The sequence below is a fragment of the Ptychodera flava genome, chromosome 18 (genome assembly GCF_041260155.1).
Source record: "Ptychodera flava strain L36383 chromosome 18, AS_Pfla_20210202, whole genome shotgun sequence".
Lineage (NCBI taxonomy): Eukaryota > Metazoa > Hemichordata > Enteropneusta > Ptychoderidae > Ptychodera > Ptychodera flava.
The window spans coordinates 8681171-8703686 of NC_091945.1; the positions used below are offsets into that span (position 1 = coordinate 8681171).

Below are 22516 nucleotides of genomic sequence, written 5' to 3' on the forward strand. Positions count from 1 at the left end.
TGATAGGGACTGTCGTTTAGTACTGCTGGCGGCGGTTTCCCCACACCTCTTTTGTTATTTCGTTTTTCGGAATTTAGCACCTATTGTATTGAGTATTGTCAGAGCACCGCACCACCACACACGACATGCATACAATACAATGTAAATTTCTTGCAACGACTCAAAATTTCCGTACGACTTTCACGCATTTACATGGCATTTTGGTTGGCCGGCAAGATATTTCTGGCCGTAATACACAATGTCAACTGACCAAAAACACACAAAAGGGTGGCCGCTGGCCGCGTTAGAGAGGTGGCCGCTCTATGCAGGTACAATTACGTTGTAAATACGTCGGGACTGCAATGGAGCGGCCGTTATAGACAGGCCGCTCTGTCCAGGTGGCCGCTAAGGCAGGTTTGACTGTACATTAAAAGTGAATAGCAATTAAAATTTTTTAGTGCTTAGTACCAAAGAAACAAATCTATTTTGTCATGGTAACCAGTGATGAAAAATTTCAGTACTTATTTATCACAATTAGAGCTGTCTTTCTACAGGACGCTACTGATGAAGCTATCATGACATCTTCATTCTTTGCTGATTGCATTATTCTTCACATTGGTTCTTGGTTGTAGCATAGTATGCCTTCAACACCTGACTCTACAGTATAGGCCGGCATACCCTGGGTATTGATTGAACTACCGGTAGGTTTGTGGTGTCAGGGGCTGTTTCTTGTCAACATTCCATTTCACATTTGTGCTTGATATAATTGTAGACCGAAATCTCTGTCCCATTTATCATGACATGCAGATCTTCCAAACTGTTGCTAGGTTCAGACTCAGGCTCAAGGCCACCTCTGGGCCTGGCCCAAGTTTGTGCTAAGATGAGAAAACATTGTTTTTTGACCCTTGTTCACAGAGTATTTGAATCTCCTGCCTCTGAGTCACTTATAGACCTTGCTCTTGGCAACCTGATTGGGTGCCAACTGGGCTCAGGGCTGACCTAAACCTTTCACACACTATCACACAATTTGGGCCTGGCCTAAATTTTGGGTTGGACTTGAACCAATCCCTTAGACCTGACCTCAATTAGGCCAGCCCACAGCCTACCCAGCACTTTAACAGTGTGTTTTTTAAACCAGGGTCACCTTAGATGTGACCTAAACTCGGTAACATAAATATAATCCGCATCTTTTGATTGGTTTTGTATGGATTCTGATGTTTTACAGATCATTTATCAATTTTACTATTATTATTCAGTGTCATTATTCATAATTAATTTCACTGGTTCTTTAAATTATTATTCCTTCTCGGTAATTATATGACAAGAATTTTAGTAAACATTATACACTACACCAATTATTTCTGATCAAAAGTCTTGTTCTCACTGTGAGCTTTTTGGGCGTTGCAGGGTCTGTGTTGATGCTTTGCAAATACAGGGGATTAGCCCGAGGGAACTGCGCGTATACACGGTCAAGTTTAGGTCTTTGTTTTGACACTGACACCGACCTAAACATCTCGACCTAAACGTCTCTATGGTTATGTTGGGCACTACGGCAACAACGAAAATGGGTTATGGATTTATCGCCGGTTGATCGCCAAGGATTTCACATAGTTCATCAAAGAATGGCATGGTCTTCCTTCCCTGACCGCTTCTGATATTGAATTTTGTCTTCATGGTTTTTATTTTGAATTTTGTCTTCATGGTTTTTATTTTTGGGTGACACTGCACGGGGCTTCTCTTTAGTCCATTGACTGCCCTGGAGAGTATACTATCTATGTTTTCATATGGATGTGTGCCGCCCGATTTGAAAACATCTACCATGAATATTCCAAAAATACGACTCCTTGTTATGGATTTTGCTTGACAATTTCTGGAAATTTTCATCTTTATTCTGTTGCATGTGAAGGTTTTTCTAAAGAACAGGACCTTTGCTTTGTTATCAATCTATGTTTAGGGTTTTAAGGATGAAAAATCGATCCCTTTTAGAGATTGTTTTGTGAAAAATTGACCCATTTTGGGGTCACATGCCCATACACCTTTTCTATGGAAGTACCCCCACGGGCTTGGCTGCTGCTTTGTCTGCTACTTAGACTTGCTCCAAGTCTGTGGGCTTATATATAAGTATCAAAACATATAATAAACTGAAGGACTGAATCAGACTGTCACCCCAATGGTAGGCTGTTGCGTAGATCCAGTGTAGATTGTGGGTAAACGCCTTGGCCCAAAGAGTCGCTAGGCCAACCAATAACTCAGCTGCTGAGCAAAGCCAGGTGACTAGGAGCAAGTCTGTCTGCTGTTGTTTGATAAACTGCATTGTCTCTAGAAGTGCCATCCATCAATTTCTGAATGTTCTCTTTTTCGCCATACGGCAAAGCAATAGTGCTACTTCCTCTTCGGACCAATTATTACCACGTCCGGATGCGTAGGACAAGCCTGTCACCAATGGTCATGGTTATATTCAACCTCAACTGAACAAGTCATCGTTGATGACACAGTCCCCACTTGTTAATGGGTACTTTGATTACAGGTCCTCAGAGAGGATAGAGTCCTCTTCATTAGGTCTGTGATAAAATTACTTTTGAATAAATTCGCTTGATACATGTCTGAGCTGTAGGTCAGGAGATGAAAAAATCGTAATAAAATGGCCACATGGCGGCCTTATTGGATCGTATCACAGAACAAATCTATGTGCATATGTATGACAGACATCTAGCTCTATGGGTTTGCTCAGAATTAGATATATGCATAATTAATGAGGTACAGTATGAAGCATCATAAGGTCTCCCATCATACCATATATGAAGGGTGTACAACTTGTGGTTACTGAGTTATGGACAAATATGTATATTTGAGGTCAAAGGTCATCGAGGTCACGTGACATTTTGTCAAAATAATTGTATTGCTAAGTTATCCCTATATACCAAAAATCAGACCTCTAGCTCTATTGACTCGCTCAAAATTAGATATGCACATAATTAATGAGGTACAATATGTGGCGTCATAAGGTGTCCCATCATACCATATATGAAGGGTGTAGCACTTGTGGTTTCTGAGTTATGGACAAATATGTATATTTGTGGTCAAAGGTCACCGAGGTCACATGCCATTTTGTCAAAAAATTGTATTGCTAAGTTATCCCTATATACCAAAAATCAGACCTCTAGCCCTATTGGCTCGCTCAAAATTAGATATACGCATAATTGATGAGGTACAATATGTTGCATCATAAGCTGTCCCATCATACTTTATATGAAGGGTGTAGCACTTGTGGTTACTGAGTTATGGACAAATATGTATATTTGAGGTCAAAGGTCACCGAGGTCACATGACATTTTGTCAAAAAAAATTGTATTGCTAAGTTAATCCTATATACCAAAAATCAGACCTCTAGCTCTATTGACTCGCTCAAAATTAGATATGCACATAATTAATGAGGTACAATATGTGGCGTCATAGAGTGTCCCATCATACCATACATGAAGGATGTAGCACTTGAGTTTACTGAGTTATGGACAAATATGTATAGAGGTCAAAGGTCATTGAGGTCACATGACATTTTGTCAAAAAAATTGTAGTGCTAAGTTATCCCTATATACCAAAAATCAGACCTCTAGCTCTATTGGCTCGCTCAAAATTAGATATGCACATAATTAATGATGTACAATATGTGGCATCATAAAGTGTCCCATCATACCATACATGTAGCTGTAGCACTTGTGGTTTCTGAGTTATGGACAAATATGTATATTTGAGGTCAAAGGTCACTGAGGTCACGTGACATTTTGAAAAAAAATAGTATTGCTAAGTTATCCCTATATACCAAAAATCGGACCTCTAGCTCTATTGGCTCGCTCAAAATTAGATATGCACATAATTAATGAGGTACAATATGTGGCGTCATAAGCTGTCCCATCATACCATATATGAAGGGTGTAGCACTTGTGGTTACCGAGTTATGGACATATATATATATATTTGAGGTCAAAGGTCACCAAGGTCACGCGACATTTTGTCAAAATATCTGAGATATCTGCGTGAATGGATGGACTCACGGATGGACTCATGGACGGACATGACCCCATCTATAGCCCCTTGGACTTCGTCCGTGGGGACTAAAAACTGTGTCACTGCATCCTTTTTGCAATATGAATACGATGAGAAACTAAATTTTTATTTTTCTTGGCCTTATACATGGGAGTCTATGGACTGCCTTATACATGGGAGTCTATGGACTGCCTTATACATGGGAGTCTATGGAGACTGCCTTATACATGGGAGTCTATGGAGGTGAAAACTAAAAAGTCCTCTAACACGGCCAAATTTGATCGCATTGTGAAACAAATCGACGTGCATCTGTATGGGGTAGGGTACTATCCTTGTGCAAAGTTTGAAAGAAATTGACCAGGGCATCTCTGAGATATCTGCGTGAACGGACGGACGGACGGACGCACGGACGCACGGACGGACGCACGCACGGACGCACGGACGGACATGACCAAACCTATAAGTCCCCCCGGACGGTGTCCGTGGGGACTAACAAAGACCATAGGTTACCTCGAAAATATGCCCAAAAGTCGCCGCATGGGGGCGTTTTTCGACATCGCTAATTTTCGATGCGTTCACACGGACACGAACGCGGACGTTAAGTCCGAGCTCGGACTCAGGTCCACCCCTCGACTCCGTCCTAAATTAACGCTGGCCCAGGAGCGTTGGGAACTGTTCTCACAGATATTTTAAAGTCGGACTCTGATCAGGGGCGGTGCTGGGCCAGCGAAAACGTTGCCGTGAGAACGCCACAAAAGACTCACACCAATACTTATGTCAATGAAACAAGGGTTTAATGTGGCATGACAGGTTTACTTTGGGAATAAACCATTCTTAATCATTAGGCTGTGAATAGCATACAACACAAAGAATGGTTCTTGTTGTAACATTCAAACCATTTCATGTCTGTTTAACCCTAACAGCGTTTTTTACAACATTTTGTTTTCAATTGATTTGCTGGGCCAATTTATCGGAATATTCGGACTGAAAGAGTTAACTTACAGATCAAATATTTCATACGCATAGTAATGACTTACTGCTAGGTTTGATCAGAAACAAGCGTAGCTAAGTAATCCAGTTATTGGTTAGGTCTGAGTGTTTGAACAATGTCCTGGTTGGTCATTACTACAAACTGTTTCAGTTCTGTATATTTGACAGTTTTGTATCTTACCTTCCAGCACCAGGCTCTGTCATGGCGAGTGCTCCGATCTTCTTTCCGGCTGTCATGGCCGGGATGAATTTCTCAATCTGTTCTTTGGTTCCGTTGTTGCAAATGTACGGCATGACGATGTCACAGCTCATGGCAAAGCCAGGACCACTGCTGTTGATGTACGCTCTGGACAAAGAGAAGAACAAGATAAAATTGATCACTGCTTTCCTTTATTTAGTCGGGAGTAAAAACATGAAAGAAAATGTGAGATCTTTAAAAGTATACTATAGTCAATAGTTTTGTAAATGCACAGAATTTGACCACAAAATAATGAAACCCTATTTTGGATAAAATGCTGATTTTATTTGAAAATACCAGTAGTTATGCTTGTAACTGTCTTACTTTGAAACATTGACCTGAATTAAAGCTTTTATTGCACAATTCTAAACCACTTCCGTTTACTTGTTCAAGTCTTTCTCTATGACATGACATGTTTCGCACATTGACATAATCTTCTATAGAACTTACAAATCTTGTAATGTTGTATGTATCTTTCAAAAGTATGTTGTATGTGTTCAAGAAAGGAAATCTTACATCTATTTGGTGCACAACCTAATCATAACCAATGTCATTGTCAATATCATGCCTTAGAATAACGGTAACTGCACTATTACTGTTCTGTCTCTACTTCCACGCAATTTCGATTTTTAGAATATTTCCTTTCCTGAGCATTTTGGCCTATCCGTCACTATGTATACATCAATTTCATTCAGGTACTTACAGTTCTTCTATGACAATAGAAGAAGATTTGAAGTCTGCTCCAAGTCCTCCAGCCTCTGCCGGAATGTTAACGCCAAGGAAACCAAGTTCACCGGCTCTCTCCCAAACCTGTCTGCTGACCTGGCCATCTTCCTCCCATCTGAAATGCAAAATAAACCATTAGTGAATGAATCTTTTGCCTTGGAAAGCTTGCTTGTCACAACACTGTACAAGTCAGCAGTCCTTCCTGCTGGCCTGACCAACAGACTCTCAGAGTGTTGTGTGTATAGTAATAGTATTAATACCAGTTAACAGTGCTCGGGCTGTGACCTAACTGTCACCAGATTTTAGACAAGAAATATAATGTAGTAAGGTTTTTAGACACGAAATATATGTAGTAAGTTAGAAATTCTTTGACATGAAATTAACCCTAAAATTTGAAAGATTTCAAAGTGAAGGAAAAGTAATTGTCAGTTCCTTCCCCTTAATTATGATTTCAGAAATTGATATAGGAGAGGTAAATTTCTAAAGCAAAATATTTAATCTTTGAATAAGGTTAAACGGTGAAACAACTGGTTTCTACAGTATATCTCATGATGGATTACACCATACAGTTCCTTCTGTGCTGAGCACAAGTTGTTCAGAAGAGCAGCCAATTTACATTTAACAAAACACTGTACACCTTGAATATTCCTTAGTTGCGAAAATATATACTTTTGATGGGTTATTAACATATGAATAGACTATTCAAAAAACAGAGGGTGACCCACTGCAAAAAAATCCCCTTGTGGAGTACAAAAACACTTTTAGTCAACTTCAAGTATTGCAGTCATCTTGTCATCTTATTCAGTTTGCAAACACATACTCCTGCAGGTTACACAAGTGTACATTGAAGGAGTAATACTTTAGTATTGGGCAGCTCTGATGAGTACTTGTTCACTGAGTGTTTCCTAAATTAAACTGAATCATCAAGCTCTCTAGAAGCATTCAAATATATCAACATCACACACTGAACATTGCATTCCAACAGACAGTTTCTCAAGGCAAAAAACCTATGGCAAATGAGACAATTTCCAACAATTTTGAATCTTTCACGATGCTCTCAGAAACGCAACACAAGATCATCCAAAGACTTTGTAGATACTTTGAAGAAACAGCATAGCTGGATAAATTGTTGAGAAAAGGTAAGAACAAAATTTGAAACACAGAGCCCTGCTTTACAGTCAAGGAATGGAGTTAACAGGCATCCTTTACCTTCAAGTCTAACAAGGCAAGAAATTTTAGCCAGAAAATCATTGAGTTTGTTCATCTTCTTGTAAATAAAGTACAATATATTCATCCATGAGACAGCGTTTGATTTGCATAACATAGGATTGAAGGGAAACTTTTATCTCATCAAGAGTATCTGAATTTCTTATATTCAAAATTGTGAATTTCATGCAGGAAGTGATACCGTAAATAATATCTGATGGTGCATTGTTGTCATATATTATTCTTGCTATTGCCGATCTTTAATTGATTTAATTGTATTGTATTGATATTTTAATATTGACGGCATCATTTTCTGACAAAATATAAAGAAGTACAGTTTTGCTATATTTCTTTGACATACTTAAATTCACATAAGATGTGTTCTAGGGTTTCTTCTTGGCTACAAACATGTCATCTCAATCAATCAGTTAAATTAAATGTTTTGGCTGTGCTTCTTGTGTGTGAAGGTCACACTTTTTTTTTTTTTTTTTGGAAAAGATAAATTTATTTCAACATAGTCACAAATAAAACAAATCTACATAACTGTGAATGCGTTAAAATTACAATGCTTCTTGTGTGAAAAAACAAATAATTAGCTGTTTGATTACAAAGATCATCATATGAATGCATTCAGGATGCATTCTTCTCCTTCCAGTCTTACAAGGCTTGAAAACTTTGTGATAAAATCCTCAGTTTTGTTCATCATCTTATAAATGAAATACAATGTATTCATCCATGAGGAGAGATGACATTTCAATTGCATGACATAGGATTGAAGGGAAACTTTAATCCCATCAAGAGTAACCGAATTTCGAATATTCCAAACTGTATATTTTACAAAGGAAGTAATACAGTAAATAATGTCAGATGTTGCATTATTATCATTTTCGATTCCTGCAATTGCTAATCTTTTGATATTGATATTATTATCAAAGTTGTGGTTTCTGACAAAGAAAGAAATACATTTCTGCCAGATTTCTTTAACATATTTACACTCAAATAAGATGTGTTCCAGTGTTTCTTCTTGGCCACAAATATGGCATTTCCCATCACTTAAATTGAAAGTTTTGGCCAAGCTTCCTGTGACTAGGCCTCGATGGAAAATCTTCCAATTTAAATCATTTACTGAATTGCTGACAATTTCTGTTGAATTAAGACGGCTGAATAGAGTAGCTTTGTAACTGTCAGTAAGACTTAGATTCTCAGCCCATTTTTGACCAATCTGACCTCTGACTGCATGCCATTTCTTATCAACTAATTTCCAATAAAGTGACTTGGTTTTGACCTCACTTTTTGTCAGACCATAATTCTCTAAGTCTAAGATATCATAGTTTTCTTCATTTTGGATGTTTGAAGAAATGATTTGTTTCCAGAATCTGGAATAGCATTGAGGAGTGTTTCATACTCTGTTTTGATTTCCTCTTGCACATGTCTATTTGTACCTCCTCTAATTTTTGCAATTATTTCCCATTGTTGAAGCCAGTCATTTCTGTCATCATTCCAGATGTCCCTAAGCCTTAAAATTCCACTCTTTGACCATTTGTCATAAAAGAGGACACTTCCTTCATTCTTAATATTGTCGTTATACCACAGAACTTCTCTAAGAAGATTCTGTTTTGATGTTGGCAGATTCACTCTTGTAAGTCTAAGTGACTTCCAGGTATTTAACATATCCCCATACACCATTGGGGTTCGTTTGTTGTTGACTTTGAAATTGAGATGCAGGTAGTGATAATCACTATTAAGTTTATTGTCATAACTCGCTATGAAATATTTTGATAAGCTGGCCCATTTAGGGGTCCCCTTATCTGGATTTTCTCAAATAGTTTCATAAGCCACTTTAATTGGAGTGCATTAATTTTTCTTCAATGTCGACAACTTTTTTGCCACAGTCATCATATCTTTGAATGAAAATACCCCTTTTTATAACTGAGTCATTCCACAGTAAAGTGCAACCACTTTGTGACAATAAGGTCAAAAATTAAATTTATTAATCTGAATCTAAAAATTGAGTGGGTGGACAGTACTACAGGTGTGTCATCTAAAATATTTTTTTAAGATAAATAATTTCTTTGTTTAAGAAGGAGGGCAAATTGTCGCGGCAACAGTAACGCGTGTAACATGGACAGACATGACATTGTATTGTATTTGATCACATGTATCCCATTATCATCCCTGTGCCAAGTTTGAAAGAAACCCATTAGTCTACAAGAACTAGAAACACACTTCAGAAGACGTTTTAATCTTAATATTATCATAAGAGGAGGATATCTGATGCAACGTTATGGCAACTGGCAACGTATGTAACATATACAGACACTGGATTGGCTTTATACAAAAATTGTGTGTTCCATTCTGAATAAATGTACTTGATTGATTTATATATGTATATGTGATGACGAAGTTAAATACCTCAGAATTATGATGTGAATTGTTATAAATTGGCTCTGTGGATAACCATAGACAACAGAGGGAAGACCCCTGTATTGTCTATGGGATAACGTATGTAACATTGGACACACATCATCAGTTCTGTCCAATTCGTTCATAAACGATATGGGCATCTAAGGTGCATCAATAGTTGTAAAGAAAGCTTTCAGTAACTTTCTGATACAGATAGAATTGTCACACTAAAAAACAAATTAACATTATTCTATCCAGTATTTAATTAAACTACAATTACTTCCACGCGTGTAACACCGGTAACGCGTGTAACAAAGAGGACACACATCCTGCCATTCAGGTGCTCTCTGTAATGGTGGCCATCGGTTTATATTCAATTGCGCCATAAAACATGAACTTTAGGGCACCCTCAAATGACAAAATTTCAGCAATGTATACCAAAAGAATTTTTTTAAATCTTGATTTTGAAATGAGTTAACACGTGTAACATGTGGACACACTCCTTCCAGAAATATTTTTAACAGCAAGAGAACCCAAGCTTCAATAAAGACAGAATAAAGAATGTTACATAGTGGAAGATTTCATTGTTAGTCAAATGTATGAGTGGTTTGTTGCAGCTTACAGCCTTCACTATATTTATTGTTCTCATATTATCAATTCGCATAGAGTTGGACAGACATTGTTACACGCGGCGTTAGCAATATTTTTGGGCATAATATTTGGCCCTTTCCCTAGTTCTTTTTTCTAAGAATAAAATTTAGTAATTGTTTATAATACATTACTACTTTGCATTTGAAATCAATTCAAATGGTATAAATATTGTAAATATCCCTTCCTAATGTTACAGGGGTACAAAATGTCACAAAATGGTGAGCAAATAGAGGCCATATTTACAAAGATAAAAATCTATAATTTTTGTTGAGCTGGACATACAGCTTTAATATTATTTTTTATATATGTTCATATGTAGTACTTACTAAAAATAATATCATTCTGTGTGAATACTGTTATCATTGAAAAAGCTAGAGCTCCAAAATTGGGAATGTCAAATGTTGCGCTTTACTGCGGAAAGACTCAACTTCTCGTTTACCTCTCCAATAAATTTCCATAATTTACTATTTGCTTCATTAATAATTTCCTTAGGTACGTGATCAAATGATGCCAGGTACCATAATTTTGATGCAGCCAGCATATTAGCTACTATTGCTATTGAAGGTCACACTTCAATCCGTAGTTGTCAAACAAGCGCCCTCTATAGTTTACTATGTTAGAAACTTTCAGAGCTTGGTTTCATGGTTGTTGAAATGGGCTACGGTCATTGATATAGACAAACCACACACATATGTGTATTGATAGGGTGATATTTCAGTCCCCGATGCATGGCACTCAGACCGATCGCTTGTGTGCCTGAAATTCTCAGACACAAAGTGCAAATAGGAGTATAGTAGTAATGGTACTGACTGAGAATTGTATGGTTTCATTGGCTGCCGATGTAGACAGGTTAACAAACTTTCATGACCTCACCTGTCTGTCACTTTGCAAGTGTTGCCAGGTACATGGTGTAAGTATGACAGCAAATATTGCTCCTGTAAAGCTGAACTTTTAAGGTGCTATAAATTCAGGGATAAAGGCTCATTTCTGATATTGGTATCAAAGTACAACTTGTAATCTGTCTTTATAGATATGTTTTTTGAAGAGTAAAATAATAATAACCCTAAATCAAAGTGAGACCAGGTGAAGTTATACATTTTCATTGAAGTATAAAGAAAGTGCAAGTTATAGATCATGTTTTGGAAGTTTTGTGAATGGATTGGACTTTACTGTTATCATAATTTTTCTCTCATACTTTAAAGAGGCACTCCCACTTGGTAGCATTTTTAAAACACATTTTTTTAATGCCGACAGTCGATATTTGACATGGCGACTGCACGCGGATCGCGAGATATCGATAAAAACATGTCCTCAAAAAAGTTAAAGTTTGAATTCCGGTGGCCCACCTGAATTCAGCTTCCGAACATAGAACGTTCGGCACTAGAGCCATTGTCAACTAAGCTATGGAGTACGAGTCTATACTGACGCTGCTGTACGCCACAGCAGTACCATTCGCGTCGGTGAGCAGTCATGTCCCATGGGAGAAAGCCGAGTCCTACTGACTCGGCAAAAAACGAAAAACAAAGTTTGCTGATTCCACCAGAATTCGCATAGAACGCGCATACCACACGCGGCGGCCGCTATGTATCGAACCACGCGTAACTGTGTGGCAGACGACAAAATGTAGTCATCAGAGGCAACTAATATTTTACACGTAAAAACTGATATCTATGTGGTATTGTTTAAAAATTTAATACAACTGATTGAGAATAATGAAAACGACAAAAACTAAGGAGAAGTTTTAAAAAAAAATTACCAGAGGTAAAGGCATTGATAATGATGTATATAAAGTCATCGCAGTAGGAGGTAAATTAATTGCGTCATTCGAACGTTTTTGGACTCCTTAGAATATCGTCAATCAGCACAACAACACACTTTCGGGGGATTTCGGGTCATAACCAGAAACGATCGTAAAACTTCGGGATGTGAAAAATACGCTCGGGAAATGACATGTTTTTATCGATATCTCGCGATCCGCGCGGAGTCGCCACGTCAAATATCGACCGTTGGCATTAAAAAAATGTGTTTTAAAAATGTTACCAAGTGGGAGTGCCTCTTTAAGGCCTAGAATAGTTAAGTTTCAAATATTGAACAATTAACATACCAAAGTGGCAAACCCTGTCTGTTCTTATCGCCATACTTAATATCGTACAGGAATTAACAATTTATCGCAAAAACATGACAATATTGATAACATTTATTCTAGTATTCAGTACAGGTAGACCTATTATTTTGGTGAAATTCTACCAAGAACTTGTGACATTGGTGTGAAGTATTCCTTGTTTCTGTAAAGCACAGATTCAAGGTTACACTGACCCTGATCTCTCTCCCTGTCTGACGACCTTGCAAAGTCCAAGGACACGACAACAATCATCAAAACAAACCATGACTGATTCAAATAAATGCTGCCATATTTCAGAAGTCATGGCAGTTGTGAACACATTTTTTGGAAAGTTTGGTGTGTTTTTCCTCATGCTTTGGCATTGTTTTACAGCTTGTTGTTTTCGAATCAGTATACAAACATTGCAATGAATATGAATGGTACTGGACACTAATAAAGTGTACTGTAATTCCTCACGATGTAACTTGTGTTATCACGAGGTACATGCAATCCATTATAAAAAGATTTTTGCATTGGCTTTTTCTTAGTCATAAAAAGAACAAATTCATCATTATTCATCATTGTTGCCTGCAAATACCTGTTGGTACAGGGAACTGCTGATTATCTTTCACAAGTAAACGAATCGGCACAATTGTTTGTTCCAAGTCACGGTACAAGATTGTAAAATTTTAATGTCAGCCAGTGTTTAATTAAGTTGAATTTTTGATAGTCCCTGATATACCTGTACCACACCATCAACATATTAAAAGAAGAAAAAGCCAACAGCATAGAAAAAAATTCATGTGTTGGTCTTAAGCTAGTCTTTCAGCTCAGCACTCTAGTGTACTGTAGTCTCTTGTGGGAATAGTATCTTTAGATTTATAGGACTTGATGCCTTGTCCAGTCTTCCTTACACCCTTCAAGATAGCGATACAAGCCCTTGTCGGCCCTGACATGCTACCAAGTGATCGACTATACCATCATAACCCCGGTCATGTTGCAAGGTATTCCGGTGTTTGCCAGAATCACAGCTGTGAGCCTGATGTAACAATGATGGCCGATGGACGTACCAGCATTCACCTTTGATGCCACTGGGCTATGGATGTAACATTTGGCAATTGAAGTTTAGAAGGGTCACTTCACGCATGAAGCTGTGGTAAAAGTTTGACTTTGTGGGGTTAGAAAGAACATAAGTTATCATAGTTTAGCATGTCTTACCATGAATATCTTTTCAGTATATTGTAGAGTTTTCAGTGTCAAAATTAAACATTTCTATTCATTGTGAAGAAGAACTGATGGCTGGAAATGGTCAAAAAATAGGTTGGCAGTGACAGTTATTGGATTCAAAGTTCTATGAATAACTAGAAATACAGACATGTCATCATTGATGACATAGTCCCCACTGGATCAAATGTTTCCAATTTGTAAAAGCTCTTGGTTGTATTCAGTGCAAACATCATAATGTGACAAAATTAATGCGCATATTAAACCCACAGCACTCTGTCCTTATACTAAGTTTGAACAGAATTGGTTCAGACAAGTCTAAGTAATGGCCTTGATATCAATAAATTATAACAAAATGGCCACCTGGCATCCACATTGGATTGTATAGTGAGGAAAACTGACATGCACCGTAGTTAACTGTACATTGTCCTTATATCTTCCCAGTACTTTGAATTAGATGTGTTAGCGCATGTCTAGTACAGGCTGTGATCATGAGGAGATGAAACCAAACTCACTGTCTGGCACCATCACCTTGTGTTGATTACATCCCTGTCCGTTGTAAACAATTCAGTTTTATGAGCAAATAGAATAATTAATTTTCCCCTATAGACTTAACACAGGATGCAACAGCCACTTTATATTTCAAATATTGATAAAATTCATGTAATTTTTTACTTAAAGTCAAAACTTTGACAGTATGATTCTGAAAGACAATGGTCTAAATTCTTTGCAGAAAGTTCAAGTAAAAGTCTGAAACCTAATTTGAGGGGTGTATATAATGTAAAAATTCCCCTTACCCTGCCAAGTTAATATGTCACCACCAGATTAAGTTTGTTAAAACTAGTGAGGTGCAATATCATGTTGCAGATGTTGCATTTTAACACAAAATGGAATGTTTGAAGACTCTTGAAAACATAGATACTGTATTAGCTATTTTTTACCAGATTAATCCTTTTCTTGCCAAGTTCATATTTCATCATCAGGTCAAGTTTGTTAAAACTAGTGAAGCACAACATGTCCCATTTGGTTCATTTTAACCAAAAATTGAACATTTGAAGGCCCCTGAAATCACAGATACTGTAAACATGATTTTTATGGATTAAAGCTGTTGGAATACACCAAGCCAAATGGGTGGAAATGCGAATCGTTTTGGCTCAATACCGCTTTTCACTGAGTTGGCTGATGGGGAAGTGATACTGTCTGGCAGGGAAAGGGTTAAAGCTTCAACAACATACCAAGCTATGCTGATGAAAATATATATATAGATTTGGCTTTATACCGCTTTTCCTGACTGGGCTGGTGGGGAAGTGAGACTGTCTGGCAGGGAAAAGGTTAACCATGAGCTCTGTAATTTTCAAAAGCCAAAATTTTAGTGCAAAATTTTAACAAGTTTTATTAATTTTTCTCTAATTTATTATTAATTTTGGAATAAATGGACATCACATTTCATGGGCTATAGTTTTCTATCAAAATTTTGGCAAAAATCTAAAGAAAAATGACTGAAGTATGTATTATATAGGCAAAAAAAATTGACTTTGGCACTCATAGGGTTAAGGCTGTACAAGAAAGTAAGAATACTGGGGGAATAAGGTCAGAGGTCAGACTTTGAACTACATTAATACTCACTTGGTCTCATGTGGTGATACTTCTTCTCTGCAGAATCGTCTGACACTGGCTCTGAACATATCATGCTCTTCTGACATTATTCTCCTTGCACCAATGTCCATCATGTTACCAACCTGACTGGTTTCTGGTCTGAATGGTATCTCTTCTTCCTGTGTACTTTGATATCTGTCAATGAAAAAAGCAAGTACTTGACATTACAGTGTGAAAAACTTCATACCTCAAAACTGAAAAGAACATTTACACAAATACTATGCCAAGTTCATATGTTACATTTAGGTACAGTTGGTTAAAACCAGTGTGGTATAACGGATCATCTATATTTCTTTTTTACAAAGATTTGAACATTTGAAGGCCCTTGAAAACGTAGCTACTGTAAACATGATTTTTGCTTACTAAACTGCTGAAACATACCATTCTAAGTAGGTGAAAATATAATAGGTTTTGATTCAATAACAGTTTTTACTGACTTGGTAGATAGGGACATGATGGAAATCTTTGATTAAAAAACTGCGCAAAAAAAATCCAGAGCTGAGATACTGCCTGGCAAGATAAGGATTAAATTTTGATATGAAAAAATTGAAATTTGTGAAGAGTCTGGAGTGTTGTCACCTCTCCGCCACAGTGACATATCACTTTATTTGAACAAATAGAGGGCTGTTGTCGTGTTTGAAACTGAAGTATAACTAAATTGGCACTAAGGTAACTTCATTTCTTTGATTGGCACCAAGGTAACTTCATTTCTTCCATCAACACATTATTTTCAGAATGGATAACGAAGTTACTGAAGTCATGGCTAAGTTTTCTAGCTTTGTTACATGTAAAACTGAATCAAAGATTCACCTAAAATTCTTGGTTCCAGTAGCGTAGCAAATGTGTCGAGATTGAAAAATAATGTGAAAATAAAACAATATTATGAATTTCAGTTAAGATTATTCTGATTGTACAGCTCAGTGCTTGTGTTCACTTTTAGTTATTAATTTAAAATGTTGTACTGACAGCAACATTTCTGTTATCAGTAATATACTTATCAAATAAACACAAAATAGCCATCAATCAGCAAAAAATTCATCCCTGAGATTAAAGAGGCACTCCCACTTGGTAACATTTATAAAACACATTTTTTAAATGCCAACGGTCGATATTTGACGTGGCGACTGCGCGGATCGCGAGATATCGGTAAAAACATGTCATTTCCCGAGCGTATTTTTCACATCCCAAAGTTTTACGATCGTTTCTGATTTTGACCCGAAATCCCCCGAAGGTTTGTTGTCGTGCTGATTGACAATATTCTAGGGAGTCTACAATAAGTTCGAATGACGCAATTAATTTACTTCCCACAGCAAAGACTTTATATACAGCATTATGCCATTACCTCAGGTAAGTTTTGTAAAACTTCTCCTTAGTTTTTGTCGTTTTCATTATTCTAAATCAGTTGTACTATATTTTTAACCAATACCACATAACCATCAGTTTTTACGTGTCAAATATTAGCCGCCTCCGATGACTACATTTTGTTGTCTGCCACACAGTACGCCGTGCGCATGGTATGCGTCTATGCATACCACTAGGCGGCCGCTATGTATCAACCGCACGTAACTGTGCTAGTCACCTATGTGAATTCTGGTGGAATCAAACTTTGTTTTCCGTTTATTCTCAGAGTCAGTAAGACTCGGCTTTCCCCCAGGGGGCATGACCGATCACCGACGCGAGTGGTACTGTGGCATACAGCAGCGTAAGCGTAGACTCGTACTCCATAGCTTAGTTGACAATGGCCCCAGTGCCGAACGTTCAATGCTCGGAAGCTGAATTTAGGTGGGCCACCGGAATTCAAACTTTTACTTTTTTGAGGACATGTTTTTACCGATATCTCGCGATCCGCGTGCAGTCGCCACGTCAAATATCGACCGTTGGCATTAAAAAAATGTGCTTTAAAAATGTTACCAAGTGGGAGTGCCACTTTAATTCAAAGCAGAATGCTTCATGGACATACAGATTCTGTCGATAGTCTTGGCACTCTGAGGGGCCTTTTGAAGTTCAAAGGTGCCATAAACAACATACAATTACAAACAGCAGTAGTTCAAATTTCTATAATAAAACTTGTTTATATTTGAAATCTGCTAACAAAAGTATTACCATCAAGTTTGATACAATAATCAATTCACTATTTTAGTAGTTTCCACATTGATAAAAAATTCTCCTTGCAGTATTTCCATGCACATGGTGACTACATATACCGTAGTAGATAACCAACATTGTTGATGGTGTACATCCTGCGATCTGATTGGTCGAGATGTGATAACAACCATGCTACATTCACATAATAGCATGGTTTGAAACAAGCTTTCAGCTAGAGAAAAAATACCGTCAAGGACAGTGTGCTCACATTAGGTTTGAATTGGTCCATTCAAGAAATATTTAAACCAGAAAACAAGAATGACAAAAGCAAATAAGGTCTCCAACTTAGATACTGGAGGTCATCTTTAGGAACATGCATATCAATTTCTATAGCACTGGGACAAGCAGATCCTAAATACATAAGCAAATGTCAACAACAAAAATAGCCAGAGAAGGCTTGATAAAAAGAAAAGGTGGGAGTGGGAGAAAAAATGTACAAAGGATCTGGTAAAAAAGTAATTCTACCTCATCGATCTTCTAGACCCTACCCCCTCCTGAATATCAAATGTTCCATCCCTTGGTATTACATAACGCCAGATGACAGGAAATATATTTACAACCTTGGGGATTTTTTAATTAATGCGATGAGTGTTATCATTCTAATGTAAACAGCACTTAAGTTAGTTACAGATAGTGAAATGCCTTCCACTGTGGGCGGTGATTACAACATCTGGAATTATCCTGGATCCAAATTTCTCATCAGTTCTTGTATGTCTAACATAGAAAGTTGCAAAATTGGTCTGCAATGAAAAAATTCACCTCAGCTTTGTTTTCTGGATCAAAATTTCCTACAAATTGATACCAAATATGACAAAATTATGTTCACAGCCTTCAAAACTGTCTCACAACATATCCTGCGTTGGTGTAGGTCATTTAAGGTCACAAACTGAGAAAATTACCTAAAATATACAAATTTGGGGGTTTCCCAACACTTTGAGCAGAAAATTTGTCTAATAACATCCCTCGGGACTTTATACCAAATTACAAAGCTATCAAACAAGTTATTTTGAGAACAAGTTTTCTTGACCAAAAATGACAATATTGTCTTAAAAATACAAATTTGTATATTTCAGGACAATTTCCACATATCTAATTATTGTCATCTCTGTATGTCTGTGTACCAAATATAAAAACTGTCTGTCCAGGGATTTTAAAAAGAAAATACTGTTTAAGATTTTTTTGACCAAAATGACAAAATTGCTCCAAAATAGTAATTTTCCCAATTTTGTCATAATTTCAACAAATTAGAAGAGTAACACCCTTGCAAAGATCCAACTCAAGTTTGAGAGCCATTGGGCTGGCATTTTCAGAGAAGAATAATTTTAACTGAAAATGAGAAAATTCACCAAAAAATTCAGCAAAATACAAAATTAAGGATATCTTCACAATATTCATAAAACTGTATAAGGTTCACCTAAGGTACTTGCACACAAATTTTCAAAGCAATCAAAACAGCGGTTCTTGAGTTATTAATTCTTGACCATTTTCACATTTTGTAAGCTCATTTGCATAATTTTGGCAATGCAGACTTCATTTGAACAAAATCCCATCTATAGCCCAGGATGCATCCACACACCAAATACCAAGCTGAAACGTGCAGCGGTTTGCGTGTTTTTGATGTTGACGGACATACTGTATGTACATACATACATACATACATACATACATACATACATACATACATACATACATACATACACACATACATACAGACGCCATCGACTTTAGCTCATACGATAAACTCACATTCATATAACCAAATGTGAGCTAAAAATCCCTTTTGATGTCAAGCCAGAATTTCAATGTAATAATATGATATAATAGAAATAAACCACCTCAGCAATGGGCATACCACTCGATTTTGACCAGTTCACTTCATATACGCTATCGCTTGTGCACATATGTCGTGAACTGGTCAAAATCTCCTGGTATACCATCGCTAAGTGTGATTTATTGCTTAAATATTGAATTACTGCAAGACTAAAATTGTTTTATCTGATATTTTATATTTTACAGTCTTGGCATCAGAATAAGTCACACAGCTGTGAGTACAAAGTGCACAGTTTGATTCAAAGGTCATCTATATGTGTCTCACAGCCATTGCGTACCCTGTGATCAAAAGTCAATCAATGCATTCCATGTTACAATTGTATCAGTCCAGACATATCTTCAATTGAGTTCATAAAATCAATGAAACTCATGACTGCCCTACTTGCGGATTCAAGGACATGATCCATATATGTGCTTAAAGTCACTGTCCTTTCAGCCTGGGTTAACGTTATTTTCAAGTTTTTTGCCTGCCAAAACTTTTGGTCATGAATGTGGACATGAACACAAAAATAACCCTGCTTCTTTCCCTTTAACACTTCCAAATGTCTTTGTACATCTTTTACAGTTACAGCCTGTGTATTAAATACATGCATCTCACCCAATAAACTGTATGCAGCACAGCAGTAGGTAAGCTGACACCTACCAACCCTCAATCATTTTTTTTCAGTTCACCTAGGAGAAGATTAGTCCGGAATAAAACCAATTACTCTCCTAATGCAAATTGCCCAATACTTTTCAAATGGTTGTACACAATATAAAGACCTAGAAGCTGTAACTTTTGATTATTTTTTCACTTTTTTGTTTTGTGTGTCAATTGCAAGTTCATGTTCTACTTGCTAAAGGATGTTGAAACTCCTACTATTTTAGCATGTCAACATGGCCACGTTTATGCATGTAAAATGCAGTCACTGATTCCACTTGATTTAAATTTCAATTTTCAACAACAACAATGCAGTTTACACAATCGTGCATCGGCTGAGTTGACAATCTAAATACTGTATCTCTACATGCTTAAATTGGGAGTAGAACACGAAACTGTAGTTGACATTTAAAACAAAAGTAGTGTAAAAATGTCACTAAAAATTACAGCTCCTGGCCCTTTAATCATCTATGATTCAAGGAGACAAATTGGCTTTATGTTTAGTGAGTGTCAATAATGATGCACTTCCTCCATACAACTGTACAAGTTACTTTACGGGGCTTGATTTCAGTATTACTGAATGCAAGATTGCAAGATTGAACTGTATGGTTGTGATGGGAAAAATGGCAGAAATCAGGAATTTATACAAAAGATGTCTTTATGACTAATTTCTGATACTTTCATCCACCAAGATGACAGCAATTAACATATCAAAGTGGTGGATGGGCTGATTTTGACTTTTATGACTTTTATGCCTCCACCACAGCTATGGGAACTTCCATTGACAAACGTCCAAATCCGCCCACAAGCACGTACCCTGTGCGCAAGTTTGTTTGACGATATTTCGAAAATGTGACTGTAGTGACGTGCTGCACTGAGCCTCAACCAACAGTTTTACGCTAGAAAAATGGTGGTCTCCGGGTAGTCATGCCATGTAAAGCTAGGAAAAAGGCACAGGCGCTCCTTAGCTGGGTAGTCTGCTAAGTAGATCGATTTTCGGATCGATCTATTGATCCTGTAGTCGATATGCCCGCCACTGCAACCTAAATACTCACAAGGTGTGCAACACAATCACTCAAAAAACACACCACCCGATTTGTCAACTGGCTGTGCGCTCGCACAAAACATTCAGAACTACACTCCCATATACCTAGTTGGATCACAAATTTAACCATCTCCTCAAAAATCACGCCAATGAATGTGTTACTCGCGTCATCTTGAAGAAATCGGCCGTGTTTTGAGACCAAGCGCGGTGAAATGCGGCCTGCAGAACGATTCTACCATATGATGTAATTTATTCCACTACTGATTGGCTAATCAACGGCAAAAACAAAGGTCATGGCATGACGTCACTGGTATAGTATAGTTGAACCAGTCAGCAGTGGAAAAAATGACGTCATATGGTAGAATCGTTCTGCAGGCCGCATTTCACCGTGCTTGGTCTCAAAACACGGCCGATTTCTTCAAGATGACGCGAGTAACACATTCATCGGCCTGATTTTTGAGGAGATGGTTAAATTTGTGATCCAACAAGGTATATGGGAGTGTAGTTCTGAATGTTTTGTGCGATCGCACGGCCAGTTGACAAATCGGGTGGTGTGTTTTTTGAGTGATTGTGTTGCACACCTTGTGAGTATTTAGGTTGCAGTGGCGGGCATATCGACTACGGGATCAATAGATCGATCCGAAAATCGATCTACTTAGCAGACTACCCAGGTAAGGTTACAGTGGCGGGCATATCGACTACGGGATCAATAGATCGATCCGAAAATCGATCTACTTAGCAGACTACCCAGCTAAGGAGCGCCTGTGGAAAAAGGTGACGTTTTGGTGAATTTTGAGTGGATCTCTGGATGTAAACTTTTCGAAGTATCGTCGAAAAAACTTGTGCACAGGGTGCTTGCGGGCGGGTTTGGACGTTTGTCTATGGAAGTTCCCATAGCTGTGGTGGAGGGGTAAAAGTCGTAAAAGTCAAAATCAGCCCGTTAAAGGAATGAATCCCATCTGAAAACACCACAGCTACAGACTCACAGCTGAACACACCCCATTTAACAATAAGCCTGAACTTCCCTCAAGAATTTGACATATGAGAGTTTGCTGATAAAAATGTCTTCGGTTTCATGATTATTTTGAGTTATGGATTTCCACTTTGAAAAGGTTTTCCTAGTGAAAGGTGCTATTGTAGTGTTACCGACTACCAGAGATATGATTTGTATCATTCACTTCAGTAGACCATGAGTGTAGACCTGCAATGTTAAAGGTTTATGAAATAAATGAAACTTAAGAGGATATTTTTTCTTATAGGGCGCAACAGTCAACATTGCTTTGTTAACTGAAAAAAGTGTCTACATGAGTGCATTCCTCTGAATCTAGCATCGAACAATTTGGTACTTTCGTGGTACGTCCGATTATGAATATCAGAATAACATTGTTGGACATATCCTGCACTGTACATTTACAACCACTGAGCGCTCGTTCGCGACTGATTTTTGAAGAAAAAACTATGTGACGCAATTGGTCTAATTTTTCTTTACCTTACTGACAGAAGTGGAGTTACAGATCGCGAACATTGTGGTGTTCGCAAAGCCTTGACCCGAGGTTTTAAGTTTAGTCCACGACATCGTGCCAACCGACCACAAGTTGCAAGTACTGTCGCCATGATGGTACCAAGCCTCGTTCTAAT

General features: G+C 37.6%; 1 protein-coding gene across 1 annotated transcript in view; it reads right to left on the bottom strand.

The window, feature by feature from the left end:
* Positions 1-22516, bottom strand: part of LOC139116774 (long-chain specific acyl-CoA dehydrogenase, mitochondrial-like) — a 42583-nt gene extending 20067 nt beyond the window's left edge. The window contains exons 1-4 of the mRNA XM_070679428.1: positions 22368-22516; positions 15189-15353; positions 5955-6092; positions 5195-5359 (exon numbers count right to left, since the gene is read on the bottom strand). Of these exons, the coding sequence (XP_070535529.1) occupies positions 5195-5359; positions 5955-6092; positions 15189-15353; positions 22368-22492 (593 nt within the window). The 5' untranslated portion in view covers positions 22493-22516. The remainder of the gene's footprint in view (positions 1-5194; positions 5360-5954; positions 6093-15188; positions 15354-22367) is intronic.